The 21457-nt window shown below is 36.6% G+C and overlaps 1 protein-coding gene across 9 annotated transcripts; it reads right to left on the bottom strand.

The window, feature by feature from the left end:
• Nucleotides 1-1146: 1146 nt before the first annotated feature.
• LOC104604894 (tyrosyl-DNA phosphodiesterase 1-like) lies at nt 1147-21457 on the bottom strand. Of its 9 annotated transcripts, none has more exons than XR_016085665.1 (8): nt 21052-21452; nt 20766-20891; nt 20191-20467; nt 14891-14977; nt 4326-4416; nt 1966-2687; nt 1541-1661; nt 1147-1462 (listed from the first exon to the last, which is right to left on the bottom strand). XR_016085665.1 is itself a non-coding variant. In XM_088903822.1 (6 exons), exons 3-6 carry the CDS (start codon nt 14932-14934, stop codon nt 1431-1433), a joined length of 288 nt encoding a protein of 95 aa, XP_088759948.1. In that variant the 5' UTR covers nt 14935-14977; nt 20191-20467; nt 20766-21457; the 3' UTR covers nt 1147-1430. The 9 variants fall into 9 exon arrangements, 2 of the variants coding, with proteins under 2 accessions (XP_088759948.1, XP_088759950.1); XR_016085666.1 differs by having other exon boundaries at nt 14874-14977; XR_016085669.1 differs by lacking the exon at nt 1966-2687.

The raw sequence follows: 21457 nt of genomic DNA on the forward strand, positions 1-21457 counted from the left end.
CTTGCAATATGGTTTATTTTGAAAACCACTTATCTCTTTTTTTGGTTTATTCTCGAAAGTATTTATCTTTTTTTTTAGTTTTTTTTTTAATTTTTAATTTTAAACTAAACAAAATAACTCAAGTGAGCAATCACCTTTAAGAGTTTAGCATTCACATATAAACACCACTCACTCACTCAAGTGAGCAATCACCCTCTCTTATTAACTCTTTCAATATATATATATATATATAGAGAGAGAGAGAGAGAGAGAGAGAGAGAGAGAGAGATTTGCAATTATTGCACTAAATAAGCTACTTCCATTTAAAATTATAATCCATTTATATTCCACTTGAAAATAATAAAATTAATTAACCATAATAAAAATAATTTAATAAGTTATTTAAATAACCATAATAAAAATATTTTTATTAATATAATAAAAAGAATTTAATTAATAAAAGGAATAAGATAAATAAAAAACGAATATCAATTTAAAATCAATATAAAACTAATACAAAATATCTAACAACTATTAGTTTTATAATTAAATTTTATTAATTTAAAACCAACTTAAGTTCCACTAAAAACTAAAAATTTATATAGATAATTAAATTTCATATGGAATTTAAATTTAATAAAAACTTAATATACTTAAATAAATTTAATTTTTACTAAATTAAAAAATTAATAAAAATATTAGTTTTAAATATAATTTAATTATTTTAAAATCACTTTAAGTTTCATTTAAAAATAAGGAAATTATAAAAGCCTCCTTATGTTTTCTAACAATCCTATGAACCTCTAGTGTTTTGACCTTAACAAAAACCCCCCTATTGTTTTGAAAAAAAGTACAACTACCTTTTAGTCAACATTCAAAATAAACAATGTTGATGTAATGCATTAATTTTACTTCACTTAAGCCTTTTTACATTTGTCCAAGGAGAGTAAGGAGAATTATTCTTTGAAAGTTGTCTAACAAAATAGATGAGTGGAGGGTAAAGTTGAAACTTTAAATTATGTATTATAATGCATTAACAATGATAAGGGTATTTTGGTAACTTTAGTCTTTGTTACCAAAGAGCCAAGGGAAAGGAGATATTTGCACTTTTTTTTCTCAAAACTATAGGGGAGGCCTTTGTTAGGGGCAAAACACAGGTGGTTTATAGAATTGTTATAAAAGGATTTTTTTTATACTTTTACCTAAAAATAATAATAATAAACCAATAAAAATTAATAAAAAAATCTTTTCCAAAAAAAATTATAAAAATTAGGATTAAGATACAAAAAATTAATACAAATTTATCTAGAGAATAGGACATTAGCCCTCACTAAAGTGAACCTTAGATTGTGATCGGATAAACTAGATTGACACTATTTAATTGGAAATGTCATAGAGCTCCATCTTCAATTTCGCTGATAAATAAAGCCCATGTATCGCATGGGTCCTGACTAGTATTGCTTGTCCCACGACCAAGGCACATCTAAAAAGTGAAGGGGACAGGAAGGGGTTAGTACACTATCAAAACAAATCAAAGAAGATAAACACAATATGTCTGTACCTTCAGATGAGTATGGCTGTGGAGGGAGTTCATAAGGGACAGGCAACAGAATTATTTCAGATGATGAATTTTTGCTCTGATTTCCTTGCCAACATAGAGTCAGCAATGATTCCCTTATACCCTGAACTCACAAAAGAAATAGAATACGAAGTAAAACATAAAATCTTGTGAACATTTTTAGACCATCTAGAAATTATAATGATGTATAATTCTAGACATAACCTCATTTAAAATGAGGTTGCCATAGCATTTTTCAGAAAGTGATCTATTTGTATTTCCTATTATCAAGATGAAAGGATTCTGTTTCGGTTACATATGTTGATTTAAATGCCACGAAGGAAACAAAATGACTATATTCCAATGTAGCAGGCCTCTACATAATCAGCACATAATTAGCACCACAAGGTGAAGGTTATAGCCATTACCTGTGCAGAATCACTATCATCTGTACAAGAAAATCCATAGTGATGAGGGATAATTTGGCCCATCAAATTATGTGATGACACGTGGAGTGACAGAACGATATGGTGATACCTCAGTGACCTTGATGACTTCAATGACTCCAGCCACCTCGCGCACCTTGGGTCACCCAGCTAGACGGAGGCTTGAATAGCTCAACTATGTGCACTGATCTGCCGAAGTGTCACGTAACCTCTATCCAGAAGAAAAACAGCTGTCTCCGATCTCCTTGGGATCACGGCACCACGTCAACAGAGTTCATCTTATTCCCATCCAATTCAGACGGACCTGGATAAGCCTTATCAGCTTATGCAGAGTCCGTCTTCGGGTGCGAAACCAACTCCAAACCAGATAGGCCAAGTATCTTGGACACGCATCATAAGGTCCACGGCAACTCGCCTATATAAAGGCCTTGCCTCCAGCCTTACAAGGTACATGCAACTTAGCTCTATCAATACTCTAGCAAATAGCTTTCAGCTCTCTCAAAAACCTCCAACTCGCTAACTTAAGCATCAGAGTGCCCACACCGGGTAAAGCACCCCAGACACTCAGACATCCTTTTCTTGCAGCTCAATTAGGCGACCTCAGTATCCCGATGTCCGAGTTGTCCTCCAGTAGGGAGCACTAGATCGCGCATCATCACATAGCAATGATCTTTACTCAAAGATGGCAAAAATAACACCCCCAGCTGAATTATTAGTTGACAAAAACATTATTAATACATAGATTTTTATTCAAGATTAAGTGCAATGAGAAAGAAAAATAAAATTAGAAGTAAAGAATGGATAGATTGAGCACTTTTTTGGAATACAGTACAGCTTGTACAAGATCCCAAAAGGCTACTTTCAGTCGATGATCTACAAGGTTCCATAGATTTTCCATTGGAATACATGATGCCATTCAGCATCCTTTAATGAAATATGAAATGTAAATATCCTATAAATTTAAAAGATGTTTAGATTAGTGAAAGACATGCTTGGCAGCAAAAGGCTATAGAACATCAAGGGAGAGACTAATGTTTAATCCAAAACTTACAGCAACTGAATTTCATGACCAAACTGCGAAGGCAGTTGGATTTTCCACAAAAAGTTGCAATTAGTGAATATAATTTGTGTTCTAGTGGCACACAAAATTGGCATAGTGGCATTGCCTTCTCAGGTGCATGTAGATATCCTTCAGGCTTCACAAACAGGACACAACGACTTAATTACAAGCTATGAGTTAAAAAACTATTAATGGTACTTGTTTCTTGAATAACTAAATCAGGTATTGAAAGCCTTTTTTTCTCATGTATAATTGATAGCTTTCTTAATCCTTGACAGTACCCATACATTGCCTTCTATTGCTAGGATATGAATGGCAGGATCCAAGACAGGTAACAAGTATCACTTTTGGCAGACCCTTTACAGAAATAAAAAGCTTCGGCAGACACTTACATGCTTGAAGTCACTAACATTTTATAATGTAGAAGAAAAAGCTTATTTCATATCAAGTTTTATCAGATGCCATCATGCCAAAACCAATAGTGTCAAATGAAGTAGTATGTTATATTTCCCAACAAAGTTCTCCTAAATTTTAACTAACAACCAAGGGTTTATGTCACTTCAATTGATTGTTTTTGTTTTCTTTTTCCATTTATTATATACAATTGGAACAGAAACCTGGCAAAGTATCATGAGAACAAATCGTGTTAATAGAGAGGCTGCTTCTTGGGGAACAAGATGGTTTACATGCAGCAAGCTTTGTGAGGAAGGTGACTCCCGATAATTGAATGGGGACAATAGGTGCCGGTGGCATTTCAACAGGCATGCCAGGTCCCTATCACAATGATCAACTAGAACCAAGATGGGTCTATTCTCTTGCTATTTTTGATCATCTTGCCAGGCATGTAGCATCTAGATTTGGACTGATCTACTTTTATCAGCTGGTGTAATTGCTGAAATTGTGTTTTATCTTCTCCATTGATACTTTTTCTAGCTCTCTTTTGCATAGTTTTTTGGTTTATCAGAAGGTTGTGCTTTCTACTCATTATTTTCACTTTCCTTTTACCACATTCTTCAATTCAAAGAAGAAAAAAAAAAGCCTTGGTAATACAAGATGCACTTCTATGGTCTCACAACTGAAATTGCTAAATATAGCAGGCACTTTTACATCAATAAATTGATCTACATAGTCATCTGTTTATATAATGATCACCTATAAATTAAACCCAATTGGCACCAACTTTATTCTGGTATGTTGAAACAAAATCAAGGTATCATATAGAAGTAGCATAAAAGCAGATGTTGAAGTTATACTTGGAAATGTATAATTCCAAGAAGCAGACCTCATAAGAATGGATCATCAGTTGGGAATTATTCTTCTGGAGTGCACCCCAAGCAGCTTTTCTGAGATTTGCTGAAGTCAGAAGAAACCAACTGTTGCAAGACAAGGAGTTAACTTAAAGTTAGGTAACCAAAATCAGGATGACTTGGATTGACAAATATATAAAGAAGATGATCAACTGCTTAAGGATTAGTGCTCATGCAAGGTTTTGCCCATTATATCGAGTGAATGTCTTTATATGAGGCTTTGCCCGACTGGAACAATATAAACATAAGAATAAGAATTATCCAAAAGGACCAAAAAGGTTTATGAGGAATTGAGAATAAATTCTTAAGTAATTATAACCAAAAGAGATTCAATCAAGATAATGGAAAATCTTGAAATTTAAGTGTTTGCTAACAATTATTTTATCAATAACCATGCATTTGTATTAATTGAGTAGAAGAAAATTTCTCTGGTATCCTAAAATATATATAAATAAGACAGTACAAAACTGCATCAGCTGACTTAAACATTATTACAGAGCAGAAAAGAACTGTAGCATTGTGCTAATAATGCTTGATAGAAGAAGGATAAGTTGAAAGAAAAAAAGCATCCCCTTGATGGTAGCTTTCTTTGTATGGTCTGCCTATTTGAATAAGATCCTCACTAAGGACAACCTGTCAATTAGAGGAATGGCGATTGATTCAGAAGAATGTGTCTTATGTAACAGGGTGGAAGAATCTATCAATCATTTACTATTGCATTGCAATTTCACACATAACATCTGGCTAAGAGTTCTCAAGATTTTTTTTTCGTCAAAGGATGTTGTCCAGCATCTGAGAATACTTTGTGAAAGGCTGGCAGATCAAGGGTAAAGCCATTTGGCAAATGATTCCAGGAGCAGTGTTCTGGGTTGTATGGCAGGAAAGGAGTTGTCAAGTTGAGGCAGTGTGGCAGAAAGTAGTGGGCAAACTGACCTCATGGTCAGTCAGCTCAGTTCTAATTGGATAGATCAAGTTATAGCTCTCTTTTTGAGTTTGAAAATCTTTTGTAAACACAAAAGGGATAATGGTCTAATTTTTCTCAGTGAATCTCTCTGTTGTACTCCTCTGGTTGTACAGAGGTTTTTTCTTTTCTAATGAAAATCATACTTCACCTCTTAAAAAAAATAAGGTTGAAAGAGAAAAACATCCATTTCTTTCCAGCACATTCTGTAATGGCCCAAGACATTTACATCAACTACTTTTTCTCCCAACCAGTGATATTTAAAGCTTCTCAAATGTATACTACTACTTTAGTGTCCACTCTTGGTCTTAAAAGTTTACAAGATGTAAGGAAATGAAGAAAATGAATGTTTTTAGATATAAAATGATGTTTTATCTAATTGATACAAAAGATTATCTAAGTTATCAAATCAGGTATTAACCACTAGGAGACTATATCAAATACCAACTCAGAGTAAAATCTTTTTCCCTGTGAAAACTCGGAATAACAGTTGGTGGAGGTGCAAAGACACTTCAGGAATGGAACCATATAACAATACCATGAGTAAACTTTCATCCAAAGAACTAAAATCAAATCATAAACAGTCCATCAATGCATGCTTTTAGTTCTATGCTAAAATATGCAGGACTGTTCAGACAGATTTAGGCTCAGTTTGGAAGGAGTACAAATACAAATCTGTAGAGTGCAAAACATTGTATTTTATATTATCTTGTATGTATTTGTACGGTACATATTTGTATTTGTACTCCTTCCAAACTGAGCCTTGATAAAAATCTTAGCCTCCACTAAATTACCAGTGAGAAAACCTGGGAAAATAATGCATGTGGACCTCTAAGACTAAAGGTTCACACCCATAGGCCCAATGTTAAAAAGCCATAAAGTGGGGCCTAAGACCTGTAAGTTTATGCCCATTTTAATATGCCCAACTTGAAAATTATGGCTAGATAACCAACTCATAAAAGGCTCCAAATTTCCAATATATTACTTGTAAGATGTAGGGTCCGTTTGGTTTTCAGGAATAGGGGTCCGGAATCAGAATCGGAATGGTCCATTCTGATTCCAACTGTTTGGTTGGGCAGAATCATCCCATTCCCATTCCTGATGGAATGGCATTTACCCATATGAGGGAATGGCCATTATTCCCTCACCATCCCTTGGGAATGAGAATCCATTCCAGCCAATTCTGATTCCGATTCCGACTGTGAACCAAACGGACCCTTAATTCTACAAAATATTTATGTTATACTTGCTCATGCTAGATTTACAAAGATTAGCCTTCCTACAAAAGTTCTAATGGAGAAAATATTTAGCAATTCTCATAGTGTGTGTGTGTGTGTGTGTATATATATATATATATATATATGCAGGTTTCGAGCAATTGAAATAAACTATTACTTTTTCATGCATATCAGAATCGAAATGCCTACATAATCAGCGCACCACAAACATCAAACCAAATGCAACAACAAAAGCTTCCCAAGGACCTACCAATTTGAATAAGCTACAAGTCAACAAAGCTTTATCATTGAATAAGAAACTACAAGTTGCACATAGTGTTAGAGTCGGCTGTAAAGGAGTAGTTTGGTCATTTTGTTTTTTAATAAGAGTGTGGTGTAATGTCTTTTATATTCTGGTTTAAGTGTTGTGTCCCATAATTAGGGGCATAACTGTCTTTGTGATTTTAATTAGAAACATATAAATAATATCTGGCTGACTAGAGAGAACTTTTCTCTCTAGTTCGAACTGGTCTTTCTCTCCTATTTCTTCTTCTCTTCTCTTTCTTCTCTGCTCTTTTTCTTCATTATTCTAGGGCTGAAACCAGTACAGATCTGAACTGTAACATGGTATCAGAGCAATTATAATCAGTTCAGATCTTCCCAGAATTTTTGCATCACCCTTTACCCTAGTTTTCTATAGATATCTCATCGATCACTTGGATATTTGCAGAAGGGATGAAAAGGAGTGATCATTTTTTTTTTTTTTGGAGGTTGAAAGCTCAGTTGGTAGTGTGGAGTGGTCAGTAAGGTGTGTAACTACACTGCTAAGTATTTACCAGATGGTAGTGTCAAGTAGTTGAAAGCTCAGTTGGTTTCCATAGGTTATTCATAGATGTATGGTATCGACTATACAAAAATCTTCTCTCTAGTTGCCAAGATTGGCTTAGTTTGTGTTTTGATTTCCCTCGCTGCTATGTACCATTGGCCTTTGTTTTAGCTTGACATCGAGAATGCATTTTTACATGGTGATCTTCTTGAGGAAGTATATATGGAGCAACCACCAAGGTTTGTTGCTCATGGGGAGGATGGTAAAGTGTGTTGACTAAAGAAGGCTATTTATGGGCTTAAATAGTTTCCTCGTGCATGGTTTGGTAGATTCAGTGAAGTGAAAAAATTTGGCATGAAACAGTGTCAGGTTGACCATTCAATATTCAACTATGATTCAGGTGTTGGGAAGATCTTATTGGTGGTATATGTAGATGATATAGTTATTACCGACAATGACAGGTTTGGGATTGATAGGTTGAAGATCTTTTTGCAAGATCACTTCTAGACAAAGGACCTTGGTAAATTAAAATATTTTTTGGGGATAAAGGTAGCAAGGTCCAAGTATGGTATTAACCTGTGTTAAAGGAAATATGTTCTTGATCTATTAGAGGAGATAGGATTGTTGGGTGTTAAACCAGCTAAAACACCCATGGAACCGAATGTCAAGCTAAGTAGTGATACAAGTGAAGAGTTTGAAGACCCTAGAAGGTACAAGAGTTTGGTAGGTAAGTTGAAATACCTAACCATTACTCGGCTAGATATTTGTAGTTAGTGTGGTGAGTCAGTTTATGCAGAATCCCCATATTCCACAATGGGATGTAGTTTTAAGGATTGTACGATACTTGAAGGTAGCTCCAGGTCGTGGGTTGTTATATAAAAGTAGAGGAAGTCTTGAGATAGAGGGATACACTGATGCTAATTGGGCTCGTTCCATATTTGGCAGGAGCTATAGGGTATTGTACCTTTCTTGGGGGCAATTTGGTGACATGGAAGAGCAACAAACAAACAATGGTAGCAAGAAGCAATGCAAAAGCTAAATATAGAGCAATGGCACACACAGCATGTGAACTAGTGTGGTTGTAGAATCTCTTAGAGGAGATGGGATACTTGATTGAGACTCCTATGGATCTATATAATGACAACCAAGCTGCAGTCCACATTTCTTCCGGTCCAATTTTTCATGAGAGAACAAGCATAGAAATTAATTGTCACTTTGTGAGAGAGAAGGTGCTCAGTGGAGTGATAAGTACTGCATATGTAAACACAGGAAGTCAATGGGCAAACTTGTTTACCAAAGGGTTGAGTCGGGGAAGAGTGGATTACATATGTAACAAGTTGGGACTATATGACAGATACTACCAACTTGAGGGGGAGTGCTAGAGTCGGTTGTAAAGGGGCAGTGTGGTCATTTTACTTATGTTAAAGGTGTGATGTAATATATGCTATGTCCTGGGTTAAGTAATGTGTCCCAAACATAAATAAGGGCACAATAGTCTTTATGCTTGAGATTAGAAAACTATAAATAAGAACCTGGCTGACTAGACAGTGAGAGTTCTCTAGTTCGAACCAGTCTTTCTTTCTATTCCTTCTCCTCTTTTCTTCCTTCTAATCTTTCACTCTTATTTCTTTTTCTTCATTATTCTGAAACTAAATGCTACACAGGTCTGAACTTTATCACTATCAACCCTTGGTCCATGGTATTGCACATTGAAAAACATTAAATAGAAAATTTAGGAGGCGTTCTCTAACATGAATGTTTTTGTTTTCAATTGTTTTTGGAATCGCCACATCAGCGAAAAAACAAAAACATGTTCTTGAACTCTGTTTTTGATTTTGATCAATAACTCTGTTTTTGATTTTGATCAATAACTCTGTTTTTGTTTTCAAAAGAAAAAAACAAGTTGGTTTTGTTTAAAAAAACAGTACATGTTTTAGGAACCAAAAAAAAATTGGTTTGTAAAACAAAAACAAGTTTTTAGTATAGAAATTATATGATTTATGGAACATGAAGTCGAATAATCAGATGAAAACATGTTTTTGAAATCAGATTCAATAACATGTTTTTTGTTTTAGTTTTGGAAACAGAAAACAAACACACAACCAAGAATGTGTTTTTTGTGTTTTTGTTTTAGGAAACAATCTGTTTTCAAACCATATGGTTTTGATTTGTTTTTGGAACCGGCAACAAGAACAACAATTCACATTGTAGAACTTCCCCTTAATTGGGTGGCTATAAGATCCAGACTCTGCTAGACCTACAAGGAAACTTTGAAGAAAGTTCATATGGCTAACCTCTAATATGTTTGTAAGAATTCAGTGGCAAAGAATGTCAGCTAACGGCTTAGCAGATTCTTAGCTAAGAAAGGGGTTTTTAGGGAATCTATTTTTTGGGATCAAATGTCTCAAAGAACCATTCAACCTAAAAGCTTAAGCTGTTAGGTGAGGTCCTTGAATAAGTTGATATTCTCTAACACGCCCCCTCACATGAAAGCCCATTGGGCTTGAAGTGTGAAAAGCATAGGCCCACCCATACCTTGTGCTGAAACTTATTTAATTATAATGGGGGTAACGAGGATCGAACACTAGACCACTTGGTCAAAATGGCTCTAATCCATCTCAAAGAACCATTCAACCTAAAAGCTTAAGCTGTTAGGTGAGGTCCTTGAATAGGTTGATATTCTCTAACAAAATATAAGCTGATTTGTGCCTGAGGCTGCATCTCACGCCTCCCTTTGGGATGCCTTTCCGTACACATTTTGGTTAATTCTTAATAAAATATTCCTTTACCTATCAAAAAAAAGAGGAAGGCTTCAAAGAGACCACTTCTATTTATCAACATATCTCGTGTTTCTGATATATTTTTTGTGAGAAAAAGTAAAGTATATTAACATTTAAGATAGATCCTCAAAAAAAAAAAAAAAAAAAAAAAAAAAAAAAAAAAAAACTACAAGGGGAAGAAAACCTCCAAAAAGATCTGTTCAGTGAGAAGCAGTACACAGAACCTATCTGTGCAAATTTTTGTACCAGAGATTAAAACAACAGATCTATCCTTCAACCTCACTAACAATTCTTTTGGTAAACAAATTACAAAAAAAATGTTTGAATATCTCTCCTGTTGATACCCAGGGGAACAGAAGAGATGCAGCAGTTCTAAGGATTTCATCATCCCATCTTGCTGTATTTTCAAAAATTCTCAAATTTATACTACATACTAAAATGCAGTTGTACACGTCAGATTCCTCATATCGTTTTCCAACCCTTTAAGAATTTTGTGATTTTTCTTTAGACTTTTAAAATAAAAAATTATATATGGGGTTATGTAAGTTAAACCACAATCAATTCAGTTAAAAAACTGAATGTAACATGGACATCTTTTTAACACCAGCCCATGCATCGCACAGGTCTCTTCTAGTTTCTCTTAGAATTCAAACCATCTTCCCCTTCCTGTTTAAACCACCCAAGGGCCATCAATCCAAAGCCTCCATAACTATTCAAGGAAACACCCAGTCAATATACAGACACCTAAGAAAGAAAAAACAGGTCTTGGAGATGGTGGAGCAGTGGAGAAAAATGTTATCAGTGGATTCCATGAGATGATTGCAGAATAAACAGACTAGAAGAGATAAATTCATCCCACTTTTAATGAGGTATTTCTTTGTAGAACATTTGTTCAAGTCTGCAGTCAATACAAAGAATATGACTTGAGGCTGAGGGGACTTTAGGATGCCAGTCAATATCAGGGAAGCCACTGCTATCCACATTTGCCAGCCTCTTGATACCTGGTTTAAGTTAGCAGTGAGGTCACTTAACTTTTCCCACTTTCAGCGCCTGCTGTCTACTCCATCAACCCTTGGGTTGGAATTTTGCAATTTTAGGAGTAAAGCTACAATTGATCTTCAAATCAAACAGATTTCTATGAAATTTTCATGTGTCCAAATTTCTTTTTTATTGAATAGATCATAGTACTGTCAGTCCCCTATCTCCTTATCTTCAGCCATTACATTCAGATTTGGAAAAAGCTCTCTTAATGGTCTCTTATCAAACTAAGCATCCTGCCATAACCTGATTTTGGAACCATCTTCAAGCTTGTAGGTGATGCTGGAGATGAAAAAATCAAAAGAATTCTCAATCCCTCTCCAAACTGAGCATCCATATGCAGGTAGAGACTTGTCAGGGTCCCATCCCCCATTACTCAGCCCAATTTTTGTCTCTATTAAGGATCTCCAACTGCTTTCTGTTTAAGAGTTGAAATGCCAAAACATTTGCTAAGAATTACCTTGTTGAACTGCCTAATTTTCATATCCCATGCACCCCTATCCTTGGGCTTGCACACAGAATCCCGGCTAACTAAATGCATTTTCTGCTCTCTTTTCCAACCTTCCCATATAAATTTCCACTTGAAATAAATATAACACAGCAGTGGTCTGATGTAATTTAAGAAAAGAAAAGAAACACAGGCTTCGAAGAGAAGAAGAAACAAGAAGAAGAGGAGAAAGGAAGAAGGGGTTCGGTTCAATGATACTGCCGCCCCATACGATATTATTTATATATGTTAATCTCCTTACAAGAGTAGAAGTTACTCTAATACCCCTACTTAAACTAAAACACAAATTAAAAAAGATAAAAGATAAATAAGGCCCAGCCGCCCCAACTATAAAAGGAAATAAAAAACATAATAAGATAAATAAGTGTGGGGCTGGAACCACACACACTATTAACTATCTCTACGCTCCCCCTCAAGTTGGGAGTAGATGTTTGTCATTCCCAACTTGTGTAAATCTGTCTCCAACTTGTTCTTTGTGACTGCTTTAGTGAGGAGATCAGCTAACTGCATGTCTAAGGAAATGTAAAGCACACTTCTTGAGATGCAACTCGCTCTCGGATAAAATGTATGTCCACCTCGATATGCTTAATCCTATCATGCTGTATTGGGTTGTGGGCAATATTAATTGCGGCTTGATTATCGCAATACAGCATCAGAGGCTTCTCATAATCAATTTCCACCTCACTAAGCAAGGATTTCAGCCATAACACTTCTGCAACACCATTGGCCATGGATCTGTATTCAGCTTCTGCACTGGAGCGAGCAACAACATTATGTTTCTTGCTTCTCCATGAAACAAGATTTGCCCCCACAAATGCACAATACCCAGAGGTAGGCCACCTACCATCAACACATCCAGCCCAATCCGATCTGTATATACTTCTATTTTCATGTGACCACTATTCTTGAAGAGTATACCTCTCCTTAGGCATCTCTTCAAGTAGGCAAGTATATGAAATATTTGGCCGAGTTAAGCAGAAATAAAGAAGTTTTCCAACGAGCCTTTGGTACATAGCCCTGTCCTCAAGAAGTTCTCCACTTTCTGCACTTATTTTATAGTTAAGCTCAATAGGTGTGTTAACAGGTTTCACTCCTAACTTTCCAGTTTCCTCCAATAAGTCAAGAACATACTTCTTCTGAGAGATAAAAATGCCATTCTTAGATCGAGCTACCTCAATTCCCAAGAAATAGTGCAATTCTCCTAAGTCCTTCACTTCAAATTCCTTGTGAAGATGTTGTTTAAGAGATTCAATCTCACTAATATCACTCCCTGTTATCACAATGTCATACACATAGACAGCAAGTATGGTCAGTGAAAAACCTATCTTCTTAAAGAAGAGAGTGTGATCTGACTAAGCCTGTATGTAGCCGAATTTATCCAAAGCCAATCTAAACCTATCAAACCAAGCTCTCGGAGATTGTTTCAGCCCATATAAAGCCTTCTTCAGTATGCAAACTTTCTTTCCTACTTCTGTGCTATAAAAACCAGGGGGTAACTCCAAGTATACCTCTTCTTGCAAGTCTCCGTTGAGGAAAGCATTCTTAACATCCAGCTGAAATAGTGGCCATGAGAAGTTTACAGCAATGGATAGTAGGACTCTGATAGTGTTCATCTTTACAACAGGTGCAAAGGTTTCCATATAGTCTATGCCATAAGTTTGTGTGAATCCCTTTGCAACCAATCTGACTTTATACCTCTCTACAATACCATTAGCATTATATTTCACAGTAAACACCCATCTGCATCCAACAGGTTTCTTTCCTTCAGGCTGATTAACTAGTTCCCATGTGTTGTTCTTAACAAGAGCATTCATCTCTACTTTCGTTGCTTCTTTTCACTCAGGTATCAATAGAGCTTCTTGCACTTTTCTAGGTATAGGAATAGTAGCAATAGATGTCAGGTAAAATCTATAGGATTCTGAGAGACAATCATAGGAAAGGAACATGGAGATACAATGGGCAGTGGATGAGGTGCAACAGCGCTTCCCTTTACGAATTGCAATTGGAAGATCAAGGTCATCTGATGGTAGAGGCCGAGGATCAACGGTGTCAAGTAAAGTATCTATAATAGTGGGCTCAACAGTGGGAGCAGTGGTAGTGTCTGAATCTGGGGTTGTAGAAGATGTTGGGTTCAACCTGGATTGATGTTGAGGATGGGAATCAACCTGCCCCCACCACCGTCTGTGATACACTCTCAACTCTGCACGTTTGACAACCCTCTTCACAACACTCCCCCTCAGTACAGGTAAAGGAACCTTTGGGGCTAAAACTGAAATCTCTTCCTCACTATTCTCCCCCTGAGGAGAAGCCCTATGATAGTAGGGCATATCCTCAAAAAAAGTGACATCCATGGACACAAAATGCTTCCCTGAAACAGGCTCATAATAGTAATATGCTTTTTGATTTTGTGCATACCCAAGGAAAATACATTTGGTAGCTTTGGGATCAAACTTGGAGCGATGAGGTCTAAGGATTTGAACAAAACAAATACACCCAAAAGTTTTGAGGGGAATAGTAAACAAGTCCTTATCTGGATATAGAAGGCTGAATGGTGTTTGCATGTTTAGAACCCATGAAGGAATCCTGTTAATAAGGTAAACACTTGTACGGATTGCATCCCCCCAAAAGCGTATGGGAACATTAGAGTTGAGCATGATGCTTCTAGCTACCTTTAAGATATGTTTGTCCTTTCTCTCAGCAACCCCATTCTACTGAGGTGAAGAAGGACAAGTGCTTCTGGTGAATGAATGAGCCCATGATCAAAGAGATATGATGCCAAGGGTTTTGCAAAATATTCCTTGGCATTATCGGATCTAAGAATTTTGATCTTGATTTCAAACTAGGTTAGAACCATCTGATGGAAAGACTGGGTCAAAGAAGGAACCTCATGTTGAGAGTGCACAAGGTAAACCCATAAGAAGCAGGTATAATCATCAACAAATAACAAGAAATATCTATAACCCCCCATGGTGGGAGTATGATATGGCCCCCAAACATCGGTATGCACAATTTCAAAAGGAAGGTTGCTTCTTTTATTACTCAAAAGGATAAGTTGATCTACTGTGTTTTGCAAGTTCACAACTTTCATACTCCAAACTAGACACTTGGATTGACTCAAATAATTTTGGAAACAGACTCTTCAAAGACCCAAAAGACAAATGACCTAATCAGTTATGCCAAAGCATAATCTTACTCAAACAATTTCCTTACTTCACTCTGCTTCCCCTATGGATGTGCAAACAGGTAAACTCCATTCATCTCACAGCCAATCCCAATCACCTTCTTCGTTTCCAGATCCTGAAAAACACACCAATCAGGAAAAAAAGGTTATTAAATAATTTTGATTTTTACTAATACTACTAATTGAAAGTAAGTTAGCACTAAGCTTAGGAACATGCAAAGCTAAGGATAGGGAAATGGCATCAGACAATCTGATGTCTCCCTTGCCAAAAATTGACACAAGGGAGTCATCAGCAATAGAAACTTTGTCTCTCCCAGAGGATAAACAATAAGTGGAAAACAAAGTAGATAAGCTGGCCATATGGTCTGAAGCACCTAAATCTATTACCCATAATGGTCTAGTGTTACCTGGGACAGAATCATGACATGTTGTAGCTCTTGTACCTGTATGAGCAAGGGCTGAAGTAGGATGAGCAGGTGTGGTAGCTGAAGACTGAAATGTGGATCCAAAAATACCAGTTTCATTCTCTAACTGTGTCAGTGCAGCCCGAAGAGCTGCTAAAGCATCCAAGGATGTGGTCCTTGTGCTAGAAGAAGATGCACTATCAGTAGTAGTTGCTACATTAGCACCCCCCTTCTTGTTTCTAAGTCTAGCTGGCATTAGGTGAGGATGCAACTTCCAACAGGTGTCCCTAATGTGTTTGGGCTTCTTGTAATGATCACAAAAAATATCTCTTTTGTCTTCCTTCTTGAATTTTCTTTCCTTCTCCCCTCCAACCTTAGATATTGTTGCTGCCAAGGCTGCTTCTGAGCTGAAAAGATAGCATAACCTTCCTCCTACTCTCTTCATTATGGACTAATGTGTAGGCTTGAGATAAAGTCACACTCTCCCTAGTGAGAAGTTGTTGTCTTATAATGTCAAATTTTGAGTTTAGACCAGCTAAGAACTAAAAAACTCTATTTGTTTCAATCAGTTTTCTATATGTTGCTGCATCCCTCTGACTTTCCCATTCAATGGTTTCCAAGTGATCAATTTCATGCCAAAGGGATTTCAGAGTAGCAAAATACACTGAGACTGGCTTCTCTCCTTGCTTGAATTTATTCACTTCACACTTCAGCTCATAAGCCCTAGCAACATTGAGTGGTTGGAAGTTGCATAGAATTACATAGCCAAGTTATAACCAAGTAGTTCTCTTAAACCCATTTCGGATGTGATGTATCTTTCTTTGCTGGCTTCTATGTATCCCTGGTCACATAGCCTAATTTACCTCTACCTCCAATAGCCATCAGTGCTGATTGGACCCACTCCAAGTAATTGGTTCTATCAAACCTAACAGTGGTAATCTGAAATGAGTTTTCAGTCATGTTACCAGTTCCAAAAAATCCTTCCCCTTGTGTTTTTAACTCACTTCCAAACTTCTCCATTCTAAGAGAGCACTAATAAGCCAAAAAACTCCAAGAAGAATACCTAAAAAGGATATTTTTTTTTGCAACACTTAAAAATTTAGAGAAGACAATCCAGAATTTAATCTCAGCAAGAAAAGAAAGAAAACTCCAAGAACTTAATCTCAGCCGACAGATCTTTTGCAATCACAGTCAGAAGTCAATTCCTTAGTAGACAAACCTGGACTGTAATCAGTCCAATATTCACAATCAGATTTTTCTCAGCCGCACCCTCCAAAAAAGGTTCAAGATCAGATTTTTTCTTCAGCCACACCCTCCAAATAGGTCTCAGTAAAAAAATGATCATAGGGTTAAGAATAAACCCTAGAAAACTTAGATTTTCTCAGCCGCACCTTCTAGATAAGTCCTACTTATCTCTTATTGCTGCTGGCCTCAAGAAGAGATAAAAAACTAATCTTGATCAATAAACTGATTGTAGAGATGAAAACTTACCCAGACTCTGATCTCCACCTTTAATCTTAATAAAAAAAAACTAATCTTGATCCCTTTAACCTTCTCTGATTCTTCCTGATTACCAGAAACACTCTCCAATCTTCGAACAGCTGCTAAAAAACCTCTGGTAACCTCCAAGAATCAGCCAAAAGAAAGCTTCTTTCTAATCGTCCAACCCTAGATAATTCTCATGTGATCGGCTGGGTTAGACTCACATGAGAAGCCCTAGATCTTGCTCTGATACCAACTTGAAATAAATAGAACACAGCAGTGGTCTGATGTAATTTAGGAAAAGAAAAGAAACACAGGCTTCGAAGAGAAGAAGAAGAGAGAAGAAGAAGAAGAGGAGAAAGGAAGAAGAGGTTCGGTTCAATGATACTGCTGCCCCATAAGATATTATTTATATATATTAATCTCCTTACAAGAGTAGGAATTACTCTAATACCCCTACTTAAACTAAAACACAAATTAAAAAAGATAAAAGATAAATAAGGCCCAGCTGGCCCAACTATAAAAGGAAATAAAAAACATAATAAGATAAATAAGTGTGGGACTGGAACCACACACACTATTAACTATCTCTACATTTCCTTTTGATTTGCAAAAGTTCTATAGCCATCTTTGCTGGGATAGGGAATAGTGAGAGACAATAAGATGGGAGATTTGCCAAAGTGTTCTTTATAAGAATCACTTTTCCACCCTTTCAAAGGTATTTGGTCTTCCAAAAAGCTATCCTTTTTTTGAGAAATGTTAACTGATTTCATTTAACAAAAAGAGGGGTACACAAGAGGGTGTACAAGGAGAAAAAGAAAGAAAAACAGGGATCAGACCCCTGAGAATTACACAGGGGGGATCTTATCACAGTACAGAACTTCTAAAAGAGCACCTAATTTTGCTAACCCATCTGCAAAAGCATTGAGCTCCCTTGGGATCCAGTGCAGGTTTGCATTTGAAGCTGCCAATAAATCCCTTGCTTCTGCTAGGTAGTGACTGAGTCTCCACGGTCCAGCCTCCTGTCTTCCTAGCCACTACTCAATCGCCAGATCCCATATTTGCAATGGATGTATATTTTTTTCCCAGTGGCAACCCCAAATATTTTGTAGAAAGACAAGCAATTCACACCCCAACACCTCAGCAATTCCTCTATCCTCTCCACTTTTTTTTTTTTTTGATAATTGAGGAGGGCGTGAGGTGCAGACACACCCTTATATTATAGTGCAGAACTAGAAAATTACAACACAACCCAGTAAAGATTTTCCCTTGAAGCCCCTTGTTAAGCTAAGAAATCTGCCATTGAATTAGCCAACCTCTCATCCATTGTATTCTAGTTGTCATATTCCTTGTCAGCCACTTAACCTTCTTTAGAAGATCCCTACAGTCCAAGTGACAAAATCCGGATTCAGCAACCACCCCATGACAACCTTAGAATCTCCCTCTATAATTAAGCTGTCCACACCGAGTTGATTTGGAATCTGAATTCCTTGTACAGCAGCTAGCACTTAGGCTCTTGTAGAATCTCCTATTCCCACTGGACCTGAGAGCAAAGATAAAATGTTGCCTTCTTCATTTCTCAAGACCCCGCCTATACCTGACAGCCCTGGATTACCTTGGCTGCTTCCATCAAAATTCAACTTTATAAACCCTTCCAAAGGTGAAGACCGTGCTACAGTGACCGGTGACCCTGTTTCTTCCAGTAGAACTGTTAGCCACTACTGACCAATTCCTCCAGAGATCATCAATGATAAAAGATTGAAAAGAATTTAAAGTTCTCAGCCAATGTATTACTCTTATTAAAATACACTTCTCTAGTTCTCTGCAAGCTCTATCCTCTCCACTTTCCCTACTGAAATAATGGAGCTGTTTTTTAGATTTATGTTTAAACCTGAAACACCTCAGACCACTGCAAAACCTAAAGAAGATTTAGCAATTATTATAGAGACTCAAGATGCTTCTAAAAAGAAGATAATATCATCAAATTTAAGAAGATTCCTGCCTTCTGTTTTACCCTAAAACCTTCAATATAGCCCCCTTCAGCCACCTTGTTTAATAATTGTTGGAGAGCTTCTATGACACAAATAAAGAGGAGAGGAGAGAGGGGATCTGCCTGTCTCAATCCTTGGTGGCTTTTAAGGAAACCTGTTCAACCTCTATTGATAGGTACGGAGAGTTCCAGAATAGATTCACATAATTTCATCCAGCATCTCCATTTCCAGCCAAAATTTTCTGTACCTAACAAGTAGTTAGTAATTGCCAATTTATATGATCATATGTTTCTTCAAGCCCATCTTGGTCTATACACACATATTTATGGGGCTTAATGACCGATCTATAATAGACTCCTCCAATGAATTTTGGATCAATAAAACAATTCAGAAATACTTAAGGTAGTAGCTGATTTGAAACTAAACTCCAGGGGGAAAACTCTCTAGCAACTGATCTATACTGGCTTAGACTTAATGGGGATTAAAATTCAACAAAGAAAACTATAAAGTGACACAAACAATATTAGGACTCTGAGGAAAACAATTAGAAGGTAAAGTCCTACTTTCATTTAAGCTAGGATAACAAAAATACTTATATTAGCCAATATAACCTGGGTAAATATAAAATAATATTCCATCTCAGAGACATATGTTTGTCTATACTTTAGCTATAACTCCTTCCCAACATGTCCAAACTACATTATTTTGGTTTTAAGCTCATAAAATATGCAATCAAATGACCTTTTTTTAACAATCTCAAAATCAAGGTTACAAATACATTTAGCAAAATGTAGCCACAGATAGGGGAAGTCAATCAAAACTTTTATTGGTCACTGAAACATCTAGTTGAATTTAATAATGCATCAATGTGTCTATCAAAATATAATGCATCAAGGTGATCAATCCCTCATCCATGCAACAGCCATTCATAATCTATATTAGCAGATAAACAAATGGAGTTGTTTTGTAGAAATTATATAGGTGTTACCAATATCAGGATTCAGAATGTAGAAACTAATTTATTCCCCTTTATATTAAGCCGTTATCAGTACATTGTGATCAAACACTAGCCAAATGGATCCACTTATTATCTGATTAATATAAATGAAGAATTTATTAACAGAAATTCCTTTGCCACATGTCTATTTATGTTCAACAAAGTTGGCACCAAATAACTCCCAAAAAATTTCCTCAATCAGTTTCTTGGAAAAGACAATAATTTGGAGGAAGAATAGTTACAAGTTATTCAAGACATTTATTTCCCAGATTCTGTCAATCTAATTTTTATCTATTTCAGCACATCTTTCGGACCATGAATTCTTTGTGTGTACTGTTTGTACTGTTTGCTCGTGGCACTTGTTAACTTGCTGTAACAGGAAATGCCATAAGATAGCATCCAAGATAACCAAATGAAGGACCAAAGTAATAGTAGCTGAAGAGTAAAGAAGAAACCTGCGAAGGTCTTGGCAAGGCTTCATCTTCAGAAATTTGTCGCTTCCTCTTCAGAGTTAATCTCTCATCTTCACTAACATCTTTTCCTTTGGATGAAGACCTTTTCAAGTGTCTCGGATGAAGATATATGTCTTTGAACAGGCAAAAATTTATACTTAAAAACATAATGCCCAGGAATCAGCTCAAGAATATCACCATTGGCAATCCTAATCTTATCTTCAGAACATAGCTTCTTCCTCCGATCGCTAGTATTAATGACAATTGGATTCTGTCCCTCCTGCAAATCCATTAAAGAGACTCAACTAAAGACTCAAATTCATCAGAACATATGCATAAGCCAATCTCAACTCAACTCAGCCTTAATCCCAAAGAAAATGCACGAGCCCATACATATTTTTTCAAATGCCCACCATCCCAATAAACCACGCATTTCAATCAGACGTATCAGATAGACGGTAAATGAATTTCCAAAAAGCGTAAAAAGCTAACAATTTGACACAATTGCAAACAAATTTCATTCATTGAAGGGAACAAGCAGATGGCAAATGTTTTACAGAAATTAAAAAACTACATACCACAGTTACATCGGCGGAACCTTCAGCCGAAGTATCGAGAATAATTTGCTTACGACTCATTCTTTTGTCAGAAACGGAGATATCATTGCGACCAACAACGTTGGTTCCTTTGAAAATTGGTACTTTCTGGATGAACCATCTTCCCCCAGATTGTTAGTAAGCGGAACAAGAAAACCAATGTTCACCAAAACCCGTTTAAACAAAAAAGCAACTATTTAATTTAATATCATAAACTCAATACATATTAGACTATATCGAAGAACGAACAATCACGACTTCAAAGTACCCGAAACTCGGCCATTAACGAAAGTTTGCTCGCGTGAGCTCTGATGGAATCAGAGGAACCCCGAACCCACTTTTCAGGCAGACATGAACCTTAATGGAGTGGAGAAGGGTTTAAGAGCTCTACTGAGACCAGCTGACGCCTGACGCTGCTTTGCTTATGGAAAACGGGAAAAGGCGGGATATGGTGTACTAGTAGTGAAACTGGATGTGTGGTTCCTGGAAAACGGAACAGACGTTCATCTATCGCGTGAATTCGCATATGGATCAAAATGGTTCATCCATCGGTTGGTTCGCCATTTCCACTCTGATGAGCTTACATTGTAGCCATGGCCGAGTTCGTAGTCCCAACGGAGGGTCCCAACACCATTGCAGCCGTGCATTAGGAACCTCTCCCTTGTCGTTATCAT

This window comes from Nelumbo nucifera, chromosome 1, assembly GCF_055504915.1.
Source record: "Nelumbo nucifera cultivar China Antique chromosome 1, China Antique-T2T, whole genome shotgun sequence".
Taxonomy (NCBI): domain Eukaryota; kingdom Viridiplantae; phylum Streptophyta; class Magnoliopsida; order Proteales; family Nelumbonaceae; genus Nelumbo; species Nelumbo nucifera.